This window comes from Anopheles stephensi, chromosome 2 (assembly GCF_013141755.1).
Source record: "Anopheles stephensi strain Indian chromosome 2, UCI_ANSTEP_V1.0, whole genome shotgun sequence".
Lineage (NCBI taxonomy): Eukaryota > Metazoa > Arthropoda > Insecta > Diptera > Culicidae > Anopheles > Anopheles stephensi.
The window spans coordinates 11729492-11751344 of record NC_050202.1 but is presented as its reverse complement, the minus strand read 5'-3'; the positions used below and the strand labels follow the sequence as shown (position 1 = coordinate 11751344).

Genomic DNA, 21853 nt, shown 5'->3' with positions numbered 1-21853 from the left:
CTTTTACCACTAAAGCTGTATATGTGTGGTGGAAAAGGCTTCTCAAGCTCGTGTTAGTGTAATCCTCTCTCGTTCTCTCGCAATTGTAGGCTGGTTGCAGAACATTGCCACCGTTTACCACTAGCGAGCGAGAGCGAGGGTTTCGGGCTCACGCGAATCTCTTACGGCGTGAGACGTGGAAAACCCCATCGTTCGTATCGACGGTCCGAAAAAAAAATCATCGTACAGTGACTCGGAATAGTCGTGCAGCACTCGTGTGCAGCTATTCGTGCGGGTCGGGTCACCGTCTCAGGTGTGCAGAACGTTGGACGGTCCAAACAAATTTTTTTTTCTACTCCGCATCAGTGTTTACCACTTTACCCGCTGTTGTGCTGCGCTGTTTTCCGTTCTGTGAGTGTGAGTGTTTTTGTGAATGGTTTTCCACGAAGAGGGATTTTGTTTTTCACCCAAATACGTATTATGTTCCAAATCGTGTCACGAAGACTATTAAAAGAAAATAGTCAAAAAAGGAAAATCGAAGTACTAATTTCAGTGTAAATCAAACCAAAAAGAAATAAAAAGGAAGATTTTTTTGTTATAATTTTTTGATAAGTGTATAAATTTACAATAAGGGAAAGTCTTAAAAACTTACTCATATAAAACCTTCTTAATAACTATCAAGTCTGGAAACCGCATCGGGAAAAAATACTTACCCACAGTGTAAAGGAAAAACAGTTTTTCCTTCCATTCGTGTGCATGTGCTACAAAACGTGTCCAAAAATCGATGGAAAATTGAGACGGGTGGCAGCCACAGAACCAGTGCGATCTGGGGAAATCAGCGAATCAGCCCTTCGTTCGATAAGCTTTCCCGTGAGGTTCATTCACCTGTTTTTCCCCAATTTCGTTAGTGTACCACAACAGTTCAGAATAGAAGATGTGAAAGTGAGGTTAGAGAATCAATTTCGAAACGTAGAAAGTAGAAGTAAAAAAAAAATAGACAAATTGGCTGACTCGCTTCTGCTACTGTTAAGGGCAGATTGCTTTCATCGCGTGATGGAAACCTGTCAAAAATGTTGCTGAACGTGTGTGTGTGTCTGCGCTCCTGGGAGTGCTTTTGGCAAATTGCATTTGCTCGTTCCTCAAACTTCATCGAACGGGCTTTTCCAATTTTCTCCAAATTTTTCCTTTCCTTTATTTTTCTCAGCACAATCATCGACTCGGAAGTGTGTGTGTTTTGCAGGTGAACAGTGTAGTAGTGGTGGTAGTGGTGGTGGTGGTGGTGGTTAGTGTCCGCGTACACGTCCATGTGCGGCGCGTGAATAGCGAGCAGAAGTCGCTACCGTGCGGAATAGTGTTGTGACCGAGTGACCCGAAGAAAAGCACAACTCCTAGTGTTTGTGGCCTGCTCGGGTGGCCACTTCCGTGTGTGTGAGTGTTCCTGTGTATGTGTGCTGAGTGCTGAATGTTGAAGATGTCCTCCATATCCGCCCAGGGAGTGGTTGAGCGTGCCTCGGCCGAACTATCGAAACGCATCAACGGCCTTGGGCTGCGGTCGAAACACCATCACGGTGGCAGCGGTGGTGGCAAATCCGGCGAGAAGGCAAGCGTAATGGAGCGCGTCACGAACGTGCTGTGTGGGGGCAGTAGCTCCAGCAACTCCAACAACAATGCCGGAAACCTCACCATACAAACCGCTGGCCAGTCACAGTCCGGTGGTGGTGGTGGTGTTGGTGGTGTTGGTGGTGGTGGAGTAGGAGTAGGGGGTGGTGGCGGTGGTGGTCATGCACCGGAAAAACCGTCCCGTGTATCCAACCCGTCGGGCGGTGCAAACAGCGCCGGCGGTAAGGGTGGAGGATCGATGATGGGCATGGGTTCCGGTACCGGTGGTGGCAAGTCACAGTCCAACACGCCCCAATCCTTGCGAAAGATTGGCCAACACCATCAGCATGGCGGTGGGCTGAACCATCATCATCTCGGCGGGGCGGGAAAGATGGGCCAGTCGCAGCTGGTTCTGCCGCAGATCCTTACCATCGAGCAGCTGCTACAGGATGAACGATTCTTGGCCCGGTTTTTCTTATACTTCACGTCGTACGAACGGTGCACACTGGCGCAGGTGTGTCAGAAGTGGCGCGATTTGCTGTACCGGAGTCCGCGCTACTGGAGTGGGCTGGTACCGGTGCTGCAGTGTCGAGAGCTGCGCCAAACCACCAACCAGGACCGGGTGAAGCTGTACAACTCGCTTATCCGGCGCAGCTTTCATGCGGTCTGCTTGATGGGTGCGACCGATGAGGATGCGCTCGATCTGGTGCACTCCTTCCCGCTTGCTTCGAAACACGTCCATTCGCTGAGCCTGCGATGTTCCTCGATCAGTGATCGAGGTCTCGAGGCGCTGCTAGATCATTTACAGGTGAGTGGGACATTACAGTCAGCCAGAATTTAATCGGAAGGGAGATTCAGATCATCTGGTTTAATAATATCTTAGCACTCCGGGCTGCCGTCTTCTTTGCTCAAAAGACTAAAACCTTCCTTAGTCTCATACTTTCTGATTAAAGTACCTTTTAGCTTAATACATGTTTTTTTTTGCTTTTTAAATGCAAGCAGTGAAGTTAGGGAGAGCACTTCATGACTCTCTTGAAAAATTTGGCAAGGAAAGCTTATATTCTTCAAGATTTACCTCCTTGGCGGGTGCATTAAGTTCCAATTGTAGGCATGAATGTCGCTAAGATAAAGAGAGGTTGGACTGAGGATAGAGCAGTTTCATCCCTTTCTCAACAGCTTCTGCTGATCTTATCTCTCCGCCGAAGGAAGAGAATGTTGTAGAAATTGGATCGCTATACGGCCTCCAACTTCTTTGGCCCGAGATAATACTACTAATACGATCCAAGCTATAGTTTTTTGATTGATCGACTCCACCTGAATAAGGATTAACCTGAAGATAATTTAAGCTAAATAATATTCTTCGGGATTCATAGACAGTGCCTAGACATTTTTCTGACCCCATAGTCGTAGTTTCTATCAGACATTTGAGCGATTTCCTTGCTATCGATGGGAAATTGTGTTCTCCATGGAAGGCTCTTGGTGGATTGATCACTTGTTAGTGGTCCATGGTACACGATGAGTCTACTTTTGTGTTATATAGACTTGATATTAAATGCACCTATGTCTTTTGTGATCTATGGGTTTTTTTTTGTACATTATTAGTACAAGCCGTATCGAATTCTTGTAATGCTTAAGAAAGCTCTTTTTATTGATGATTTATGCCCTCAACCATATAAAATCTAAAATTTCGGTTTTTTTCTTGTAATGATTGTCGATTTTACAGAGACCTTCTTGTCATCTGCTTATGCTTCATTCATACTGCTTGTGCCTGAGGCTGATGTTTTTGAACAATGTCTATGATTTGATTCTAATAAACATTTGCAACGAAAATGTTAAATATAGTTACTGATTTATTTGACACTCTGATTCTGACACTATTTGATGTAGCATTCCTAATAAGAGTGTATTATGTACATCTTTTTTTCCTTTTCCATTCGCCAAACCCATCGAGTAGTAGTACTTTTTTCCACATTTTCCACTTTAAACATTCAATTACCGTAAAATGAAAAATGCATTTCCCTCATAAAGCGGTAAATATGCCATACATGTATCACGCCCCCCCCCCCCCCCCCCCCCCTGCCGGGTGACATCTTGCGAATGACGTGTGACGTAAATAAAATGGTTCTTTTAAAAGGAAACCCCCGAAGAAGAAAAAAACGAACGATCTTCCTACACTTCCAAGCCGGTAAGAATTTTACCGTCGGCTCCGGTAAGATGAGTGGGTGGTCCGTAAAAATTGAGCAAATACAGTTTTCCCACCCACAAGGCAGCAGCGGTAGCAGCAGAGCGGCACTTGGGTTTACGACTCCCGAAACGCTGTGGAATGTGTTGTTTTGGATGTGGGATTTTTGGTTTGTTTCACCACCAGCGCGAGAAATCGTGGATGTGGGATGAGGTTGGTCTTTAGATAAATATCTTACAGATTATAACAGGCAGGCCACAATCAAAATGCCAGGTTCCGCACATTTCTACTAAAGCTCGATGGAGGCGCCTGGTGGCTCAAACCTGGAGGTGGGCTCAAACCAACGATCATAACGCTTAGGGACGAATCGTTCCCGTTATACATCCCCCATTGAGGTGCTTTTGTATGTGTGTGTGTGCCCTTGTGTATAACATACTCACCTACCCGAAGTCTATTCCAAGCGGGGAGCCATGAAGAGTTAAGCAACTCTCGACATCGAAAGCCTTCGCAATGTTGAAGTACTTTTCTCTTGTTTCTTTCATTGTCAATGTTTCCGCTTCCGCTGGTTCGAAGGCCTTTGCGGGAACAGTACCGAAAAGCTCAAACTAACCGATCCGAGCAGAACGGATTTACGATGATATCACTCTGTGCCGTACACGGGGCCAAACATCGCTTACTCGCCTCGACTACGTGGACTTATCGCTCGCCACACACAGCAACCCAGACTTGTTGGCAACGGCAGTTACAAACGCGCTTAGAAGTAATATCGTACGATGACCCAATTTTTCGCAATGCAGAACAAACGCTGCCGAAACCCGGTCGCTTGTTTTGGCAGTGATGCTACGCTGGTCACCGCTTCTGTCTCGCCCCGTTCCCACCGTTTGCCGTTCGTTTAATGGACCGAGACTCAATTTATGGCCGTCTTGAGCCTTCCGGGATGCCCTCCGAAACGAAACGAAACTGTAAGGTCAAACGCTCGGGACAAGCGGTGCGGTGACTTCAGTTTGTTCGGCGCCCTTGTGGGGAAAGTTTTTCCTCCCCCGTCCCTTCTTCATCGTTTTGCCATAAGCAAGTGTAAGTAAGGTAAAAAGTGTTCTGTACACGTCAGCCGTTACATAACCGGCCACCAGGGGTGGTAAGAGTGGGTGGCCTTGCTGATCATGATTTATGCCTTTCTTACTTGTCCTTTCGCTTTGGTGCGAAGATTCGCCGAGCTGAGCGAGTGTAAAGATTTGTTTGCTATAAATAATTAAGACATGCTATAATCTACTTAATGACTTATGGCATATTGCGGTTCCACTTATGGCATACTACATACCTGCTTAGTTTCACATTAGAAGAGGAGCAACATTTCCCCACCGTAGCCATCCAGACTGGCAACGACATTGTATTGGCATCCACCGAATAAAACCTTCCACTTTATTGTTGTCATCGGGCCCGGTCTTTCTGTTTGGCGTTGGGAGCCGAAATGTATCATACATCTTGGCAAACCATCAACAACGGTAAACAAACGAGCAGCCGAGCCAACAAAACGTCCATAAAGACAGAACGGCAGCGAGCTACATTCCTCACCGCGGTAAATGCAATTTTCTGTTTTCGCCTTTTTTTTTGTTCGCTCATCCATTCTGTTTAATCGAGCACAAGCAAAATAATCTGTTGATTGAAAATCGTTCCACAGCTCAGGTTCAAGGGTTGACGGGCCGGACCTCGATAGCGCTGCGGAAGAAAAATAAATAAAGCCATTCGATACCGTGCTGTCGCCGAAACGATCACCGGTGGCATTCGCTTGCCAACCGAGCTGACAAAGGAGGCTGTTTACGGTGTCAGATTAGAGTGATGGACAGGTTTTTTGGCTGTCGAGCGGGCGCGACAGGTTGTGGGTAATTATGGCAAATATTGCACGAAAAGGATCAATAAGCTAGTGAGAGAGTGATGCTATACTAGGAAGACTTGTTAAATCCTGAGAATACAGCAAGCCTGTCTTTGGTGCAATTACATGACCTATTGATTGACATCCTTCAAATGTCGAGGGCAGCCATGCTAGATGGCCCTTGTTTCCAGAATTCTTGGAACTGGAAACAAGAACTGTAATCACTGTAGTCAATCAAGTTGCACTCAATTTCAGAATATGAGCTACAAACAAGGTTTTCCAAAAACCATTCTTCGCTGATATTCGTAATCGAAAATCAATATCCATTACTATCTGTTGGTGCAGTGGGCAGATGCATTAAGATTTATTTCCCATTTCCGAGCCTCAAACAGCCAGCCAAAAGTGCTGTAGCAGCGAATTTGAAAGTTGCATCACTCATCACTGCTGCTGCTGCTGCTGCTATTCCATTAGGATAAACGATTCAGCCAACTCTTTTTGTTCGTAGTTATTCTCAAAAATTTATATTGATTTTTATTTCCATTCGTTTCCCAAAAGTCCGGAGAATAAAGTCTGCTCGTAATGGATTGCTTTATTTCGAAGAAGACTGTATTGTGGCGCAGCGGTGAAAAGCGAATAGTAAATATAATGACGCCGCCCCCCCCTGGTAGATTACTTTTGTGGAAAAGTTTTTGCGCGCTGGAAGTTTCGAAGCTTGGTGGTGTTTTACAGCACCAGCACTGTCTGTCTTTTGCTTTCGAGCAATGAGCAGCTTGACGCCAGTCTGCCTCGGGTTTAAGGCACGGCAGTTAAGCGTTCTGTCTGTCGGAATGGCGTTGTCGAATAATGCTGTTTGATTTTCATCTCCGTTGCTCTTTAGCAGACGGGGGGTTTTATTTGTGTTTTATTTCACTCGTCATTCTGGCGGATGCATCAACGCCATCACTCCATCTCAATCTGGGCCTACCACGCCACCTCTGTCCTTGTGGGCTGCCTAAAAAGGACTTTACGGGCTGGGTCGTCCGGTGTCATACTCATGACGTGACCAGCCCACCGGAGCCTGGCTAGTCTAGCTCGCTGCACGATGGTGAGATCACGTTACAGCTCGTAGAGCCCGTCATTGAAGCGGCTCCTGCATTGTCTTTGCAAACATATACGGGGCCAAAAATCCTTCTCGAACGAGCGGCTAAGAGGGTTTCGTCAGTTTTGGACAGAGTCCATGCCTCATAGGCGTATGTGAGTACTGGGACTATAAATGTTCTGTACAGTCCCAGCTTTGTCCGTCGCGACAGGTATTTAGAGTGGAGAAGTTTCCTCAGGCTGTAGTATGACCGAATGGCAGCCTCAGCACACTTGCGCGTAACTCAACATCAATGTTGTTGCCGGTGACTTTTGACCCCAGATAGGTGATGTTTTGGACGACTTCGAAGGTGCGGTCACCTATCTGTACTGATGCTGATTTACAATCAGCGTTTGTTTGCAGGGCCGCTGGTGGTGACACCATCATTTTGGTTTTCGCCTCGTTAATCTCCAACTCGCGAGGTTTTGTGCCGGTCGCTCGATCCTTTGGTAAGGTTCTGACTGCATAAGGGAGCCTCAAACCAATGATGTCTATGTTAGTCAGCGTATGCCAGGATTGACTTATAGAAGATGGTCCCCGAAGTTTTCACCTCCGAGACACGGATGGCTCTCTCTAGCGCCAGATTGATAAAGGAGACAGTCAAGGCCCTTGGTGGTAGCAAAAGGCCATGAGAGTTTTCCTGTGAGAATGTTGGCCGTTGTCATTCTTACAAGCCTGGTAAATTTTGAAATAAATAAAACAAAAGTATAATAAATAAAACACAAAACAATTAAAGTGAAAATTTGTTCGGCTAGAGGGTGCATCAATAAAAACAGAAAAACGATAAGTAAAACACACCACAGCTTTGCAATTTTATTCCTTTTGTTAGATGAAAAACTAAAAACAAAACATCATAAATGAAACAGACAGCAGAAAAACGGCAGCATAACAGAAAAAGTTAAGCTCCATCCCGGGCTATGAAAAATATGTTTTCTCCGTATGATTTCATTTCATTTAAATTCCAACCAAGTGAATATTTTGCCTCGTGCAGCAGGAATGTTGCTTCATGCTGCAATCGCTTTAGCTGTCCGGTTGTTTGCAGCGATTCGTTTGATGCTCAGTGCTGGAATTCATCTGTGGCGTAGAAATACACAACATTTCCGCTAACCATGCCGGTTGGTTGTTTGGACAGTTTATTTGAATATACTTCGACGGTCGACGGCGAGCTTCCGACAAACACAATAAATCTGTTCGATTCTTTCATGTGTGTTTGCGTTATGAGGATTTGAACGATTTGGATGGATTTTTCGTGCCGTTGCGGTGTGAGTTTGATGTTGGAAGCGTAAATCCATTTTTTCCCAACCGGTATTTTTAAGGGCAATTTTCGAAACCGCTCGATACAATAAAGCGAAAATATCTTATAAAGAAAATGCGATAAATTCATCTTAAACTAACTTGATAAATGTACACTGTACAAATAGATCTTAAATTTTGTGTATACAAAGTACCGTAACCGATAGTACAACTTTTCGCCATGCGGCTTTTCCCAAAGCTGCCCTACCCGATACCTGATATCATTCGGAAAAGACCACTCGCGTAAACATGCCCGTTTGCTCCCGGTTCCCTCCCGGCTTGCCTGGTACAATTATTCGTACATTTTTCGGCACTCTATTAATATTTTATGCCACGATACCAAATCAGAACTCACTGCCGATGGCAACACCAGCACCGGCAGTAGCCACAGCAACCTCGTCTGGATACGTGCTATTGGACTCTGGGGGAAATGCACGGGAATAAATGTGAAATGAGAAAATAAAAGCCTTATCGGCCGTTGCCGAAAGTCCCGAAAGTAGGTCACATTTGTGCCCAATTTGTGTGCAGATGTTGCTGATGCCTGAGCTTTTCTGTGGGTCTGTGGGTAATGCACACAAGATTATCCTTTCATTGAGGAGTTTTCCAGTCTCGTTTACGGTATGGCCGGATGAATTTTTCATTTCATTTACTAACAGTTGGAAAGACAGCTTTCCAGTATAATTTATAGCGTTACTTTTGGAAGTTAAAAACAAATTTATAAATGTTATTTTGAGGTGTAAAAATGAAGGAAATAGAAGAGAGCATAAACTCGTCCTCAATAACCAATAACACCATAAATCGAATCATTACCACCGGGGCAATAACTGTCATCGGGTTACGATTTTAAAACTGTAACTCCACCGTCACCAGCACTCCAACCGTTGTTGCGCTTGCACATCGCCCCAATATAGGTTGTTTTGAAATTGCGAGCACTTTGTTTGGCTATAATTAGATTGCCGACCGACTGCGTTCGCCTTTGATTGCGCAAAACGGAACGCATCAAACGCTTCATTAGTGCCACTTTGCGCTGACTTCTTTGCGGTTGAGTCACTGGGCTTGTCTGGCTTTGCTTAAAATAAACGTCTATTTGTATTTTGTTTCATGTTATTTTAAACTTCGTTAATTTTAACTTTGAGTTTTTGTTTCGCTTTATGAGCCTTTTGCCTTATTTTATATAGTTTTATATGATGACACTTGTATAATATTTACTTTTTACTTAGTTGTTATATTGCATCTCATTTGATTTATTTCTCAATTTTTCATTTTATTATATTTTTCATTGTTTTTTATTTTTTAATTTAACTCATACTTTTTTGTATTTATTAATTTAAATTTTAACATTATTAATAACTTCTATCTGATTTATGTCCTATTTATCTCACTGTATTATTTTCTCAGTTTTTATCTATCTTGTACTTTATTTAATTCGTTTTTTGCCATTTTGTTACCTCCTTCCTTTTATTTTATTACTCTTTTTTATTTCTTAAGTTCATTTATATTTTCTTATTGAACCTTCTTTCTAGTGTTTTATTTTCATTTTATTTTTTCATCTTTTTCATTTTTTTATAATTATTATTTTTTCAGTGTTTTCCTTAAAATTTTGTTCTCTTTTATTTTAGTTCAACTCTTTCAATCGTCTTATTCTTCTATATAATTCTTCAGCTTACTCGAACGCATTTTCACATCCACCCGTACTCCAGCGTACCCTGGCGTCGTTAATAATTTCCGTTCGAAATATCCGTCCCCAATTTCCACTCCCGGCCGGTTTTGCCAAAAATATCTACTCAGAAACCTGCCACTGTCCCAATTTACCGTATCCAATTTGTTGCGGGCGAATATTTCTGTAGGCGACAGTTTTTTTTTTTTCGTTCCCCACTTCGAACTGGTGAAGCTACTCACCTGCATTTTCCTTGGCTTTTCTTTTTCCACAAAAACTGTTTGTCAACGGTGTGAATCTGGAGAGCGTAAATTAGATTTCCTTCCCACATCAAAATCCGGTTCCGTTCATTTAATTCTTTTTTATTGTTTTTCCCCTGTTTTCTTATCCCTTTACGTAAACGTTTTTACAACATTGCTGCTGTTTGCGTTAAACACCAAAACAGCGACGTTTTCACACCTTTCCCACGCATCAGTTATGCGGGTAGGAGATTTGCTTGTTTTTTGTTGTGTATTGGTTGACAATTTCCACATTTCCCACATGTATTAAAAATAAAAATCTTTCCATGTTTCGTATCTTTATGCTTGCAACGTGGGTTGGAAATGCGAGAAAACTGGATAAAGACTCCTGAAGACATTTATTTTAAGAATAGCATTTTATTGCAACTTTAGCTTCTTTTTGTTGATAATTGAAAAAAATAATACAAAATTAAATTTAATTTAAATGTCGGGGTGAAAATAATTTCGTGAAAAAGATGAATATTTTCCTTTCGTTTAGCTAATGAAATTATTGGCCCTAAATGAATGCAATTTTGTATTATGCTTCTTTTGCATGAAGTTAGTAAGTCTGCTAAAAATCGTCTTCCCTTGCATATATTCATACTTTAGCGTTAATAAAATTTAATCAAGAGAAGCAGAAATGAAAAGTATCCACTTTATACAACAGCAATCTACTGTATCTGAACAGTTTCGCTGAGAAATATGATTGCTTACATTTAGGCTCGCGTAGAACTTATTTTAAACCTTCCAAAATAAGAAGAAGCAATTTTATTCCTCTTTTCCTAATGAAGCATTTTGTTCATTTTTCTCAAGCTCAAACCTTGCCCATCCGATGGTGGGAAAAATATTTGCTTGTTAAAAAAGTAATAGACACGCCGCTTGGAACCATAAATCTCTTCGCCCAACAGTGCTTTAAGCTATCATTTGTCATTGGACGCTCGGTTACGGTGATTGAGGCACATTTTTCACTAACGAAACAGTCTTCATCTTTAGCTTCCTTCTGAGTTTTACTTCCATTTCTTCCTTTTTTCCTTCTCGGAGGCAAATATTTTATAACGATATTAACAATCAACTCCTATTGACAAGGCAGCACAAAACACCACCACTTAAGCTCAATTGAAACAGTTCGGTCTAGAATCTATTGGGCAGAGAAGAAAAAACAACAACAACAACAACACTCTCAATCAGCCTGCGGCGGCAACCGTTTTCGACCAGAATGCGAACGAATGCTGATTTCGCATTCTGGTGCAGTACGTCGGGGCTAGATTTCTTGTCAACTATTGTTTCATGAATTTAACATCCAACGCCAATGGTTTTCGTTTCGCCATTTGCATACTGTGATATTTGAATGAGCGTGCCGGTCGCCGGTTTCCGGGTAGGTTGGCCGACCAACAGTAATCCTCACTCGCTCGAGACCGCATAATGGTTAAGCAGCAGCAGCACCATCATCATGGAGGCAAATTCCGAATCGATGACAAAATTATGCGGAAATGTTTTATTTGCCTTATTACGAAAGGCGAAATCGGGTGGATGGTTAGTTTAAACGGTTTTCGTGTTTTTGCTCGTGGAGTACAATGTTACAACCTTAATGAGCATGATTTTATGACATTAAATTTAAGCATTAACATCATATTGGAGAAAGGCAAATCAAATTTTAAAGTAAGAAAAGTCCTTTGTTAAATTCGTTACGTTTTGCACAACTTTCAAGGATTTGTTAAGCGGTTTGCATACATTCAGGCTGATGTCTTAAGATCATGACGAGAATTTAAAATTCGATAAAGAACTATGTTTTCAATAGTTTTAAAGACCTTAAAGTAAGTTCCTTTCGAGCTGTGAGCTTTTCTCAAAGTTATTTAAAGTGACTTGAGTTATCTCTGTTTCCCGGTCCTTACTCGTATTAAGCATACGTGACTGCATCATCAGGAATGTCTGTCAGTCCTGTGTTGTGGCCGCTATCTCGCAGATAAAATCCCCATTAACAGGACATCAAAAGGATAGCACTCACACACACACACACACGGTCAGGTGTTCCAGATGTCGATCAGAGCCCTCAGCCCCCGTTGGTCATATAGAGCAAACGGAACGCTAGCAGCGATTTTTGTAACCCTCGCTATCAAACTCGGCATTCGTTCCCGAAACGAATGTTCACGGTTCGGTTCAAAGCTTCTGATCCGTAAAATCGATTTCCAGCTCAGACTCACGTCAACGGTACTGCTGGCGCACACACACACACAAATATGAACAACTAGCGAACGTGGTTCGATATGTTTGGCAGGTCCTTGCCTCCATTGTCTTCCGAATCGTGGCTCCAGCGAAAAGAGTGAGCCGAATTTATTTATTTTTTCAGCAACGAATTTCTTCAAGCTGCTCGATTGTTGGTTCTTGAAGTTTGTGGCCCGACACACTCGAAGCATTTGGTTGTACAAATGCGATTGAAGCTTAGCAAAACTTCTGCATTCCCTATGTGCGCTTCCGTACGATTGCTCCACATCTGCATAAAAAATGGAGACAAATCTTGAACAAACAAGCTTGAGCATTGGCAGCGCCCGAAAAATGTCTTCCAGAACTGACAGCCCAGGGAGTATGGGCGTTTGATTATTGTCGTTCAATAATATCGATACAATATTGGGAATATTTCAAAAGCGGTCTAAAATCTGGAGCACTATCAAGCGACTGGCAGAAACGCTGACAACCATTCATTGTGTTGTCGCAAACGCGCGAGGACACATTCCTGTACCGAATGTTGGTAAGGTCCACAATCGCACATCAAAGGATTTTCCAATCACCAAATGAACCCTCACCGTTTCCTCCAACCTGATAGAAATGTCAGCATTATGTCAACATCCGGTGGGCAAATACTTCAGGAGATGCGGCATTAATTGTGTGAGCAGACATGTGAGCCTGATTGAAAGCAGCAGCACATTGCTAAGATTTTCTGGTGATAGACAAACATTCTTCACACATCCAGAGCTTCCAATTCCTAACCCTAACACTAGAATGGGTGAATATTTGAGCGATGTTTTTATCTCCACCGGTTTCATGGCAGTCCACAAAATTTCGGCTACGATCTGACATTCAGACTGTCTGGCGAGACAGACACCGAGTACACAGACAGACGCAAACGACCAAGATAGATCACAGTGCGCGGGTCGCACAAAGAACTCAGACGTTCTCCGGGTAAAATGCGAACCACCGGCGAAACAAAGAATCATGACTGTTGAAGCTTCGGTACTGCCCTGGAGACCTAATGGCGCCTAGGTTTTGCTAGCTGTTTTTTTGTTCCGAATTCCTGCTCGATTTTTCATTTGCTCAGCTTCCTCAGCAGTATGCTTGTGGTGCAACGTTTCACCGGCTTCACCCGGGGTGGAAAAACAAGCAGCCGACGCGTGTACGTTTGCTCAACGCAGCACAAATCGATGACAGTGGCTTTATTTGATTGCAATTCCGCTTGTGCCGGCACTGCATTCGCTTTCCTGCTATGGTGTGTTCCAGCACAAGCCGGACGGGCGACCATCGGCAGTATTGATTTCCTGCTCGAGGCACACAATAATGTCGATTGCCTCGGGGCTGTCCGTGCTGCTCGGAAGGAAAGGATCTATTTTCACATTTGCTGTGGCTCGGTGGCTGTCAGAGGTCGGCAAGCATTATTAGTAGGCACAGTGCCGTTGGGGTACGGATTATTATGTTTTTCTTGTTTAACGAGCAGAGAGAGAAAGAGAGAGAGATAGAAAGCGAGAGAGAGAGAGAGAGAGAGAGAGAGAGAGAGAGAGAGAGAGAGAACATTAAATCAATTGCTTAATCCGCAGTGTTTAAGCTTTGAAAGACTTCCAGCGCTCTGTTAAGAAGTCGCTTTCATACTAAGCGCCTGAAATTATGCAATGGTGTTTCTATGAAAATAAGCTTTTATTATTGATGAGCTGGGTAAGCCCATTTTGACAGGAGCAATCAATTCACTAAGCTAGATTTATCGTTAAAATCAATGGCCACTATTTACTAACACGTATTGCATACCTTCAGGCATTAGAGTATAAAATACGAGCCAGAGCTAATCTGTTAAAAACAAGAAAAAACATAACTGTAGTTCTTGTTTAAAAATCACACTGTCTACAGAATACAATCCTCAAATTCAGTTTAAAGTACCATCCCAGCTTCAAAAACACCATTTATTCGCTGACAGCCCCTGGAGTTATACTTCTCACAAAACCCCCGGTCGGTATGAATTGTGCTTCCAATCATGAACATGAGCTTTGAAAATTCGCTCCAAATCTCACTCATAACATACCTGACCAGCGCACGTATTGGCATTTGCCGTGCTTCCTGGAAATAATGCAAACCGTCAAAATTTACTCCGCGTCATCATCAATCAGTCCGACACGATGAAGTTCATTTACTCTCCCAGGAAGTAGAAGTCCATTTATGATTGGCAGCGGACCTGTGTAAGGCTTCCGTTTAATTTTTCCGGTAATACGGCCTGTGAAAGCCATTTTCATAGCAAACAAAATTCGAGCTATTATGAAAACATATTAGGAAAACACATTTCAACTGTCGCCATTGTCAACGAAAACCACACGAAAGATGTACGTCACTCAGTGTACCTTCTTCTGTGGCCATTTTATTATTCCAAACAATTTAACGGTGTCTATCAAAACTCGAACAAACGGTGTACGGGTGTTCGTATGCGAACCGGCGACGTTCACGACCAGATGATTGATGATGCCTGTTTGCGAGCGGAATCTCTACCACTGTCAACTAGGATTGCGTGACCATACGCAACACACAGGAACGCCCGCTGCTCAAGAAGGCTGTCAAAGTCGCTCTCCATCATCGGCTAATATAGGACGAGGCGTTAATGTTCGTGCGGCCAGTGCCAATGTATGTAGCGCCGGCTGTTCGCCTTGTGTTTTAGTACAAGATGTTTTCTAATGTTTTGGGGTTGTAATGGCGTTACAGAAAACATGAAGAGAATTTTTTTTAAAAAGCAGCAAAAAATATCACGACGCCCGAAAGTATGCAAATACTTTGGTCTTGTGTAACAGTGTGTATCTTGATTGCATACCTTCAGGGGAAATCAGATTTAAGCAGCTTAGAAGCTCCCTTAAAAAGTTAGAAAGCTTGTTAACGATATCATTTATCGTTCCCTTTCCATCTAAAACATTTAACAAATTTCTTTCCATATATATATAAGCAATTCTCGTTTGTTCTGGTCCCTACAATAGCGAAAAAGACTCACTTTCAAAGAACCCTATCATATCGAGCCCAGCACGTACATCTTTTACCGTATCGTTTTACAGCGAATAAATTGATTCGTTCCCTTTCCTGGAACGGAGAGATGCGTTCCTTTCCGCCTGCAAAGCAGTTGATGTAACACTAAACAGCTACACTCCCGGGTGCATTGAACGATGAATATTTAATCAGCATTTGCTGTCATCAGACGGCCCTTGCATTTTCTGCACGCTTTCTGCACACTTGTGGCGAGGAATTTCTCAGAACGAAAAGCGTTACATCGTAATTTGAGGGTAATATGCGTGAAGGAAGGAACGTACTTGTAGCTCTTGGTAATGAGGATGGATGTTTGTACAGAAAACACACGCGCCATTGTTTGTTGAGTCATTGGAAAAGCTGTTGTTTTATTACAGCAAGATGCAAGATGGTTCATTAAAATGGTACGCTATTGTACTGTTGAAGTACAACACGAGATTCTTCTCTGGATATCGAGCTTCACGTAATTTAGACATCTTTAATCGTCTCATCACCAGTGAAAGATAAACACTTTACTGAAATCAAAACCCACTTCACTGTATCTATGAATATTCACCATCAACAAACTAAGCCGACCAAACCAGCGAAAGAATATCACAAAATAAAACGAACAACCCACTAAGAACTGCTCCACTTCTTCGGCTCAAAGGACGCACGTCCTGCTGCAACGCTCCTCAACCCAAGTGCCGTAATTTAATCGATCCAGCTAATGATAGCTATTTTTAGTGCTTAACTTCCCTGCTTGGTGGCGCACCCGGACGACGCTCAAGTGTGAGATTCTGCCTGCGACAAGGATGTCCCAGCAGACCGTTTCGGCCGACCGTCCGTAAGCAAATGCTTGCTGACACTGCTGTCAGTCACAGTTTAAATTATGAAGTACGAGGCGGACGTGAATTAAAAGTGCGCCAGTGAACTGATTAGGCTACTTGAGAGGAGCTTTTGCAAGCGGCCGGCTCCATGTTCTCGCAACTTTAAACACCTTTAAAGACCCAACGACACGTTCGTGCAATAAGTTTTGCAACTTGATCTCGTTTCTTTATGTTGTAGTTGCACAGCACAATATAATGGTGAAAGAGCTTGCGTTGTTTTCAATTTGCAGTTAATGAGCGAAACTTCGCCCATTCGGCTGTAATGAAGTACTGTGCGAAAGGATTTATAATGTGCTGCTGTGCTGCGACAGATGACGGAGGAGGTGAGTTAAATGAGGAAAAAAACGAAGTAATTTAAAGCCTGCCAAGGAAAAAGGATACCTTTTTTGGAGCGAGAAACTTTGAATGATGGAAGGAAACCGGTAAAAGACTCGAGAAGGCCCCCCCCTGACAAAATTTGTTAGGCGCTGTAGGATTTACGCCTAAAGATATGCAATCCGCAGTACACGTTGCGAGAGCTTCACCGTGAGCTTTCAGTGTGCTTTCAGTGTGGTCAAAATTGGTTGAAGAAAGTCGAATACAATATTGTTATTATTTGATGAAAATCCCCTCTCCGCTAACCCTACCATTCATTTTGGGTTACAGGGGCTTCGTACTAGTTTTCAGTCGCACTAGGGGTGAACAATCGGGCCTAAAACATGCACGGCGTTCTCGGACGGTAACGGAACAGTAATTCGATGAATACTTGTTACCTTGCATTGATATTCAGCAAAGGAGGAAGCATAAGAATATCATAATCTCAAACCACTTGTTACAATGTATTGTATAAAGTTCTACTCGCTGTCTATTAACAGTATTAAGGAACAATGCACAATGTTTACATCAAATGGGTTTTGACCATACAGAAATCCCACTGTACAACAAAAATGACAGGCCACAGTGCTGCACACAAAAGATTCTAGGGGGGGCCTTCTCGAGTCTTTTACCAGGAAACCTTGCAGTAAACCGGTGCAGAATGAGATTTTTTTTTTTTAAGTAGTTTTTAAGTAATTTGTATTTAATCAGAAAATATTGCCGTAAATGTTTGGTATGGTTATCGCAACGTTAATTTACTGATTGCGTTTTACGACGGCTCTTCAGCAAATTATTGTCCAAATGACGTCAAATGAACTTAAATCCTATGATTGAGCGTAAAGTGGTGGACAATTTGAATTAGACCACCTTCATATCCGTATTTCAAGCCACTGTTTTATATCACAATTTGGAAAAATCAATCGAAATTTAAAACAGCCGACCATGTATAGAAGAGCAAAGAGGAAATTAAATTAAATTGAAAATTCGAAGTCGAATTCGAAGTGCTTGTTCTAATAATATTTTAACTTTCTTATAACGACGATATCGATGTCATACAATATTTTTTTATGCTTTCTACCTCGGTGGTAACGGCGACAACGGTGCCGACTTCATACAGCAGGACCGGGGTTCAAATCCCATCCAGAAAAGGCAGGCATGACCTTAGGAGGTCGTAAGGCCAAGAAGACAGAGAGAGATGAGAGAGTAAGAGAGATTTTATAACATGAGATGACCTTATTTTATTCTTAGTGACCGTTACTGTCAACCGGACCAGTAATAATATCCTAAGTATCACAAACAAACGTCAATTTGAAGCGCCATCTGGTAGATAAGTATTAAAGTAATGATTTTTTTTACGCCTCAAAGTAGGCCTCTGTTCCAAATAGTGCATCTTACTTATCTCAAAATAATTTTACTCACCGACTGTTGCACTGGCAGCTGTCAGATATATTATAATATCGTTGGAAGGTTGGAACTAACTGAAAGTAACATAGATTAAATATCTTTACCACCATCTGTCTGCAACGACTTCTCTCTTGTTAATACTGTTTGCGCCTACCAGTTAGGCTATACGCAAACCTAAAAAGTATTTGGAACAAGATCGGTTTATTCACTTTTTTAGTGTTTTATTTCAATCTAGCTTCGTTCCAGATCTTGGTTTCAAGTTTCACTTACAAATGCAAATTTGTAGCGCCCTCTAGTGGCAACTCCTTCAGGCACTTCAACTCCTGAAAATAGTCTCAAGTAAGCGTCTAGCGTCTCATTGTCTAGCATTTGCAACCTTCTGTTCCTATAATTCACATATGCCAACTAAGTTTCTACAAATCACACAGCTGAGTACAACAGCATTAAGCCATTCTAATTATATTCTTACCAACAACACTTCGCGCCTTGTAGTATCTCCAAACCACACAATAGCCTTCCACTGGCACTACAAGGTATCGATCGTCAGTTTGATTGTTTGTCCCGAAAAGAAACAAGCAATCAACGTGCGGCAATGTGTGTGTGTTCATTGTGTTTTCCCCTGTCATACCCTGTCCCGCCTTTATCCTGGCCTGCGGTTACCGACTTCTTACTGCAGTTTTAATGATCCTCTGGCGTCGTCGTCGTCGTCGTTGCATCCCTTCCAACAGGATTTTCAGGGTGATGCAATGCGTGTGTGCATTTTAATTTCAGCCAGCTTTCAGCCGTAGCCAAAGCACCTGAAGGATGCCGGCTCCACTTCATGTGTGAGCCGGCGAGCCCCCTTCGAGGAGGCGTGCTCGAGTGGTGGAGTTCTTTTGTTTCGAGACTCTAGCCCCTTATCGGATGCATAAGAAACCAAGATACTAGCGTGGTAAGCCACGTGTCAACATTGGGCGGTTGCTGGTACGATCTTCTTAACAAAGCAAACAATATCCTGAGCACGTTCTATAAAACCGCACCAGAGGGAAGCCCGAGGGAGGGATGTTTCACAAGATGGTTTATGCCCATTCACCATTCTTTACGGTGCGAATGTTTTGATAAAATTCTTCCAACACAGTTCCAACCCAGTTCCTTTCGGAGACTTTTTGCTGTTACGCCATTTTTACCTGTGCAAATACGGCACACGGAGAGCATTTGTCGCTCTGCATACAATGACCTAACCGGTGTTGGCGAAAGCCTTAGCCTTTTGGTTAACGTCAACGTTTCGTGTTTACCCAGCGAAGGCAACAACCGCAGTCCGGCTAGGACTAGGTAAGTTCTGCTTGTTCGGGACCTTAAGCAAGCAACCGTTGTCATGCAACGCACTGCCGGACGACAACAGGACAGCAGCCCGACTTTACCGCACGCTAATGAAAACGACGGAAACAGCTTTAAGCCCGCAGGATCCGGTATGGCGATGGCCATTTCACCTGCCTGTGTGTTGTGTGTCGCCCTTTTACTATGCCTAAAACCGCACATCTCCGCTTACCGGAGATGAGTTTTGAGGAATGTGTTTATTAATAACAGATGTAGCACAATCATAATGGGCCGTTGTGCGGTGGTATGCTTGTCGAGCGAATGAGAGGTATTTAGAGGGAGAATTCTCGCTGGCGCGGTGAGCCACACAGGTGAGCTCTAAATTGCTTAGAATTATTTTAAAGGCAGTTGTCCTTAGGATATGAGGTATTTATGTTGCCGGAATGTTCTCTTTGTTCGTAGCTTAAGTTGCCGTTCCTTTCTTGGTGGAATGTCTGGACTGATTTTGATATTAAAATTTGGAGTCCGGAAGCGTCCTCATCGATTTGGTTTTCTTCTTTATTATGCTTAACCTTTCGGAGATGTTCACATTGTCCACGGGATAAGAGTTCAATTCACATTCTTAATTTCCGTTCCGATTCCTGATGTCTGGTGCTCTTTTGATGCTGCACTCCAGGCTCTTGAGCCTTGCTGGCATCTGTCCAAGTGGTTTTAGAGTAAGGTGCAGCTGAGCCTTATATGAGATTCCAATGTATGACCAGCTTGGGTAATTTTTTACCTGTTTGCGATATTAATAGTATTAGGTCCTTTCTAACGATATCTAATATTCTAATGGTGGATATAGGAACGTGACACGGATCTCTCTTCTGATAAGGATACTAAATAATAGTTCTATCCTTTCCTCACGAAAAAACCAGTTTTGTTAGTAGAATACTGTCTAATTTGGATCGAGTCTTATTTGGCTCTTGAACTTCAAGAGGTCTTGGTCTGCTATTGCTGTCCCTCCTTGACTTTACTTTGTGGTTTTACCCGATGCTGAAGGCAGTCTGGATGGGATTTGATGCTCGGTCCTGTCGTCTGAAGACCGACGCCAACCAAATGGCGTCCTCAGTTTCCTGCATAATTTCTGTTACTGAACTTCGCCGTGATATTCGCGCCCTATTCGTCTCATGACAAAATTGTACTAGCGGCCACCAAACCAACACCGACACCGACTGCATTATTTTATCGCATTAATTGCTTTAAATATGAAGGTTCGTTACCGAAGCACTTTGCTGGCAATTATTTCATTGTTAACTACTTTACCGCCAGATTGTACCGAAAGTGTGCAGCGCACTTGCACCGTACATTGGCCACAGGGATAAATAGCAGCTCTCGGCATCTCGGCATCTCGACGGTAGCGCCCCGGTTACATCCTGAAATTAAATGGGAAACGGTGGGATGCGTTGGTTGGTCCCAGTTGCACGCTTCGTACGATTCGTTCTTACACATCCATCTTGGTAACCGTGCGGATGCCCCGAGACATCCCCGTGCCTCGTGAACAAAAGACCCTTCTGCGGAATGCGACAAAGTGGAACATTACACGGCACACTGCAGTTTGTGCTGCAAGTTTTATGAAATCGCTCCCCACCAACGGAAACGGAAACGAACCGACCGACCGGGGCCGCTGCCTGGAATATCGGGCCGGCAGACAACGGTCCTCTTCGTGGTGCCGTGGTCGGTCGGTTACTTGGAAGTCTTTACGCTCGCTCTCGTCATTCGGTATACATGGGGGAAAAAAGGGGGAGAAAACAAGCACATGGAAGGGGTAAATTGGATACTACACGCTGTCCGGCCACATCCGGTACGGGCCTTTCATTGTGCCAGAGGAATACGGAATTGGCTACGATCCAGAAGGAAAACGAAAAAAAAAATTGTCATGGGTAAATCATGTTAGAAGAATCTAATAGAAGGAGAACGTTGTTGTCATAGGATTCGGGTGAGGGAAAGAATGTTGAAAAAATGTTTTTACCGATAGAATTAAGATTCGGCAGAGTAAAAACAGTTAGATAGCCTTGAAAGTACAAATTTTATGGTAATGGCTGGAAGGGAATATTTTAAAATTTATTTTACTGAACGTTCCACAAGACCATTCAGAGTATGCAAATGGTACTTGGCAAATATTGGTATCTGCACATTGCGCAAAGGCACATGCCAATAAAATTATTCTGTAAAAGCGCAACCGTTACAGCCAAGAGAGGGAGCTTTTAAAAAATGAATTATAACCTTTTCTCTGGTTATGCGCTCCAAGGACAGCCGATGGATTGAAAAAAAAGCCACATCATCATTCGGTCGATGGTTAACATTTACATGCCTCTCTGACCATTTCGTGTGCGATTGTTTTCATGTCGAGGACCCAGTGTTCAAACACAGCGCCTACTGGTCAGGGTGCCTATTGTCAAACACGATTGTTGGAGAACGGTTCTCGAACGTGATTCATTTGGTAGACAATTTGGCAGTAGAAAGAGTTAGTAGCTTTTACTGAAACGAATACGTGCCTTAACGGCCCGGTGGTAGAGGCGACAACGGCACTGGTCTTTATACGGCATTATCAGGGTTCAAATCCCATCTGAACCGTTTCCCCGTAGTGAGGGCTGACTATCCGACTACGTGGTATCAATAAGTTTAGTAAGCTGGAAATGGTAGGCAAGACCTTA

At 43.0% G+C, this 21853-nt stretch overlaps 1 protein-coding gene across 5 annotated transcripts in view; it reads left to right on the top strand.

The window, feature by feature from the left end:
- LOC118503999 (F-box/LRR-repeat protein 16) overlaps positions 1 to 21853 on the top strand; it is a 41675-nt gene that overhangs the window by 3370 nt on the left and 16452 nt on the right. For 3 of the 5 annotated variants that reach the window (XM_036037954.1, XM_036037950.1, XM_036037953.1), the window contains exon 2: positions 1184 to 2386. In XM_036037954.1, the coding sequence (XP_035893847.1) occupies positions 1442 to 2386 (945 nt within the window). In that variant the 5' untranslated portion in view covers positions 1184 to 1441. Of the gene's footprint in view, positions 1 to 242; positions 397 to 1183; positions 2387 to 21853 lie in introns of those variants that run through there. The other 2 variants (XM_036037952.1, XM_036037951.1) reach the window with 2 other exon arrangements.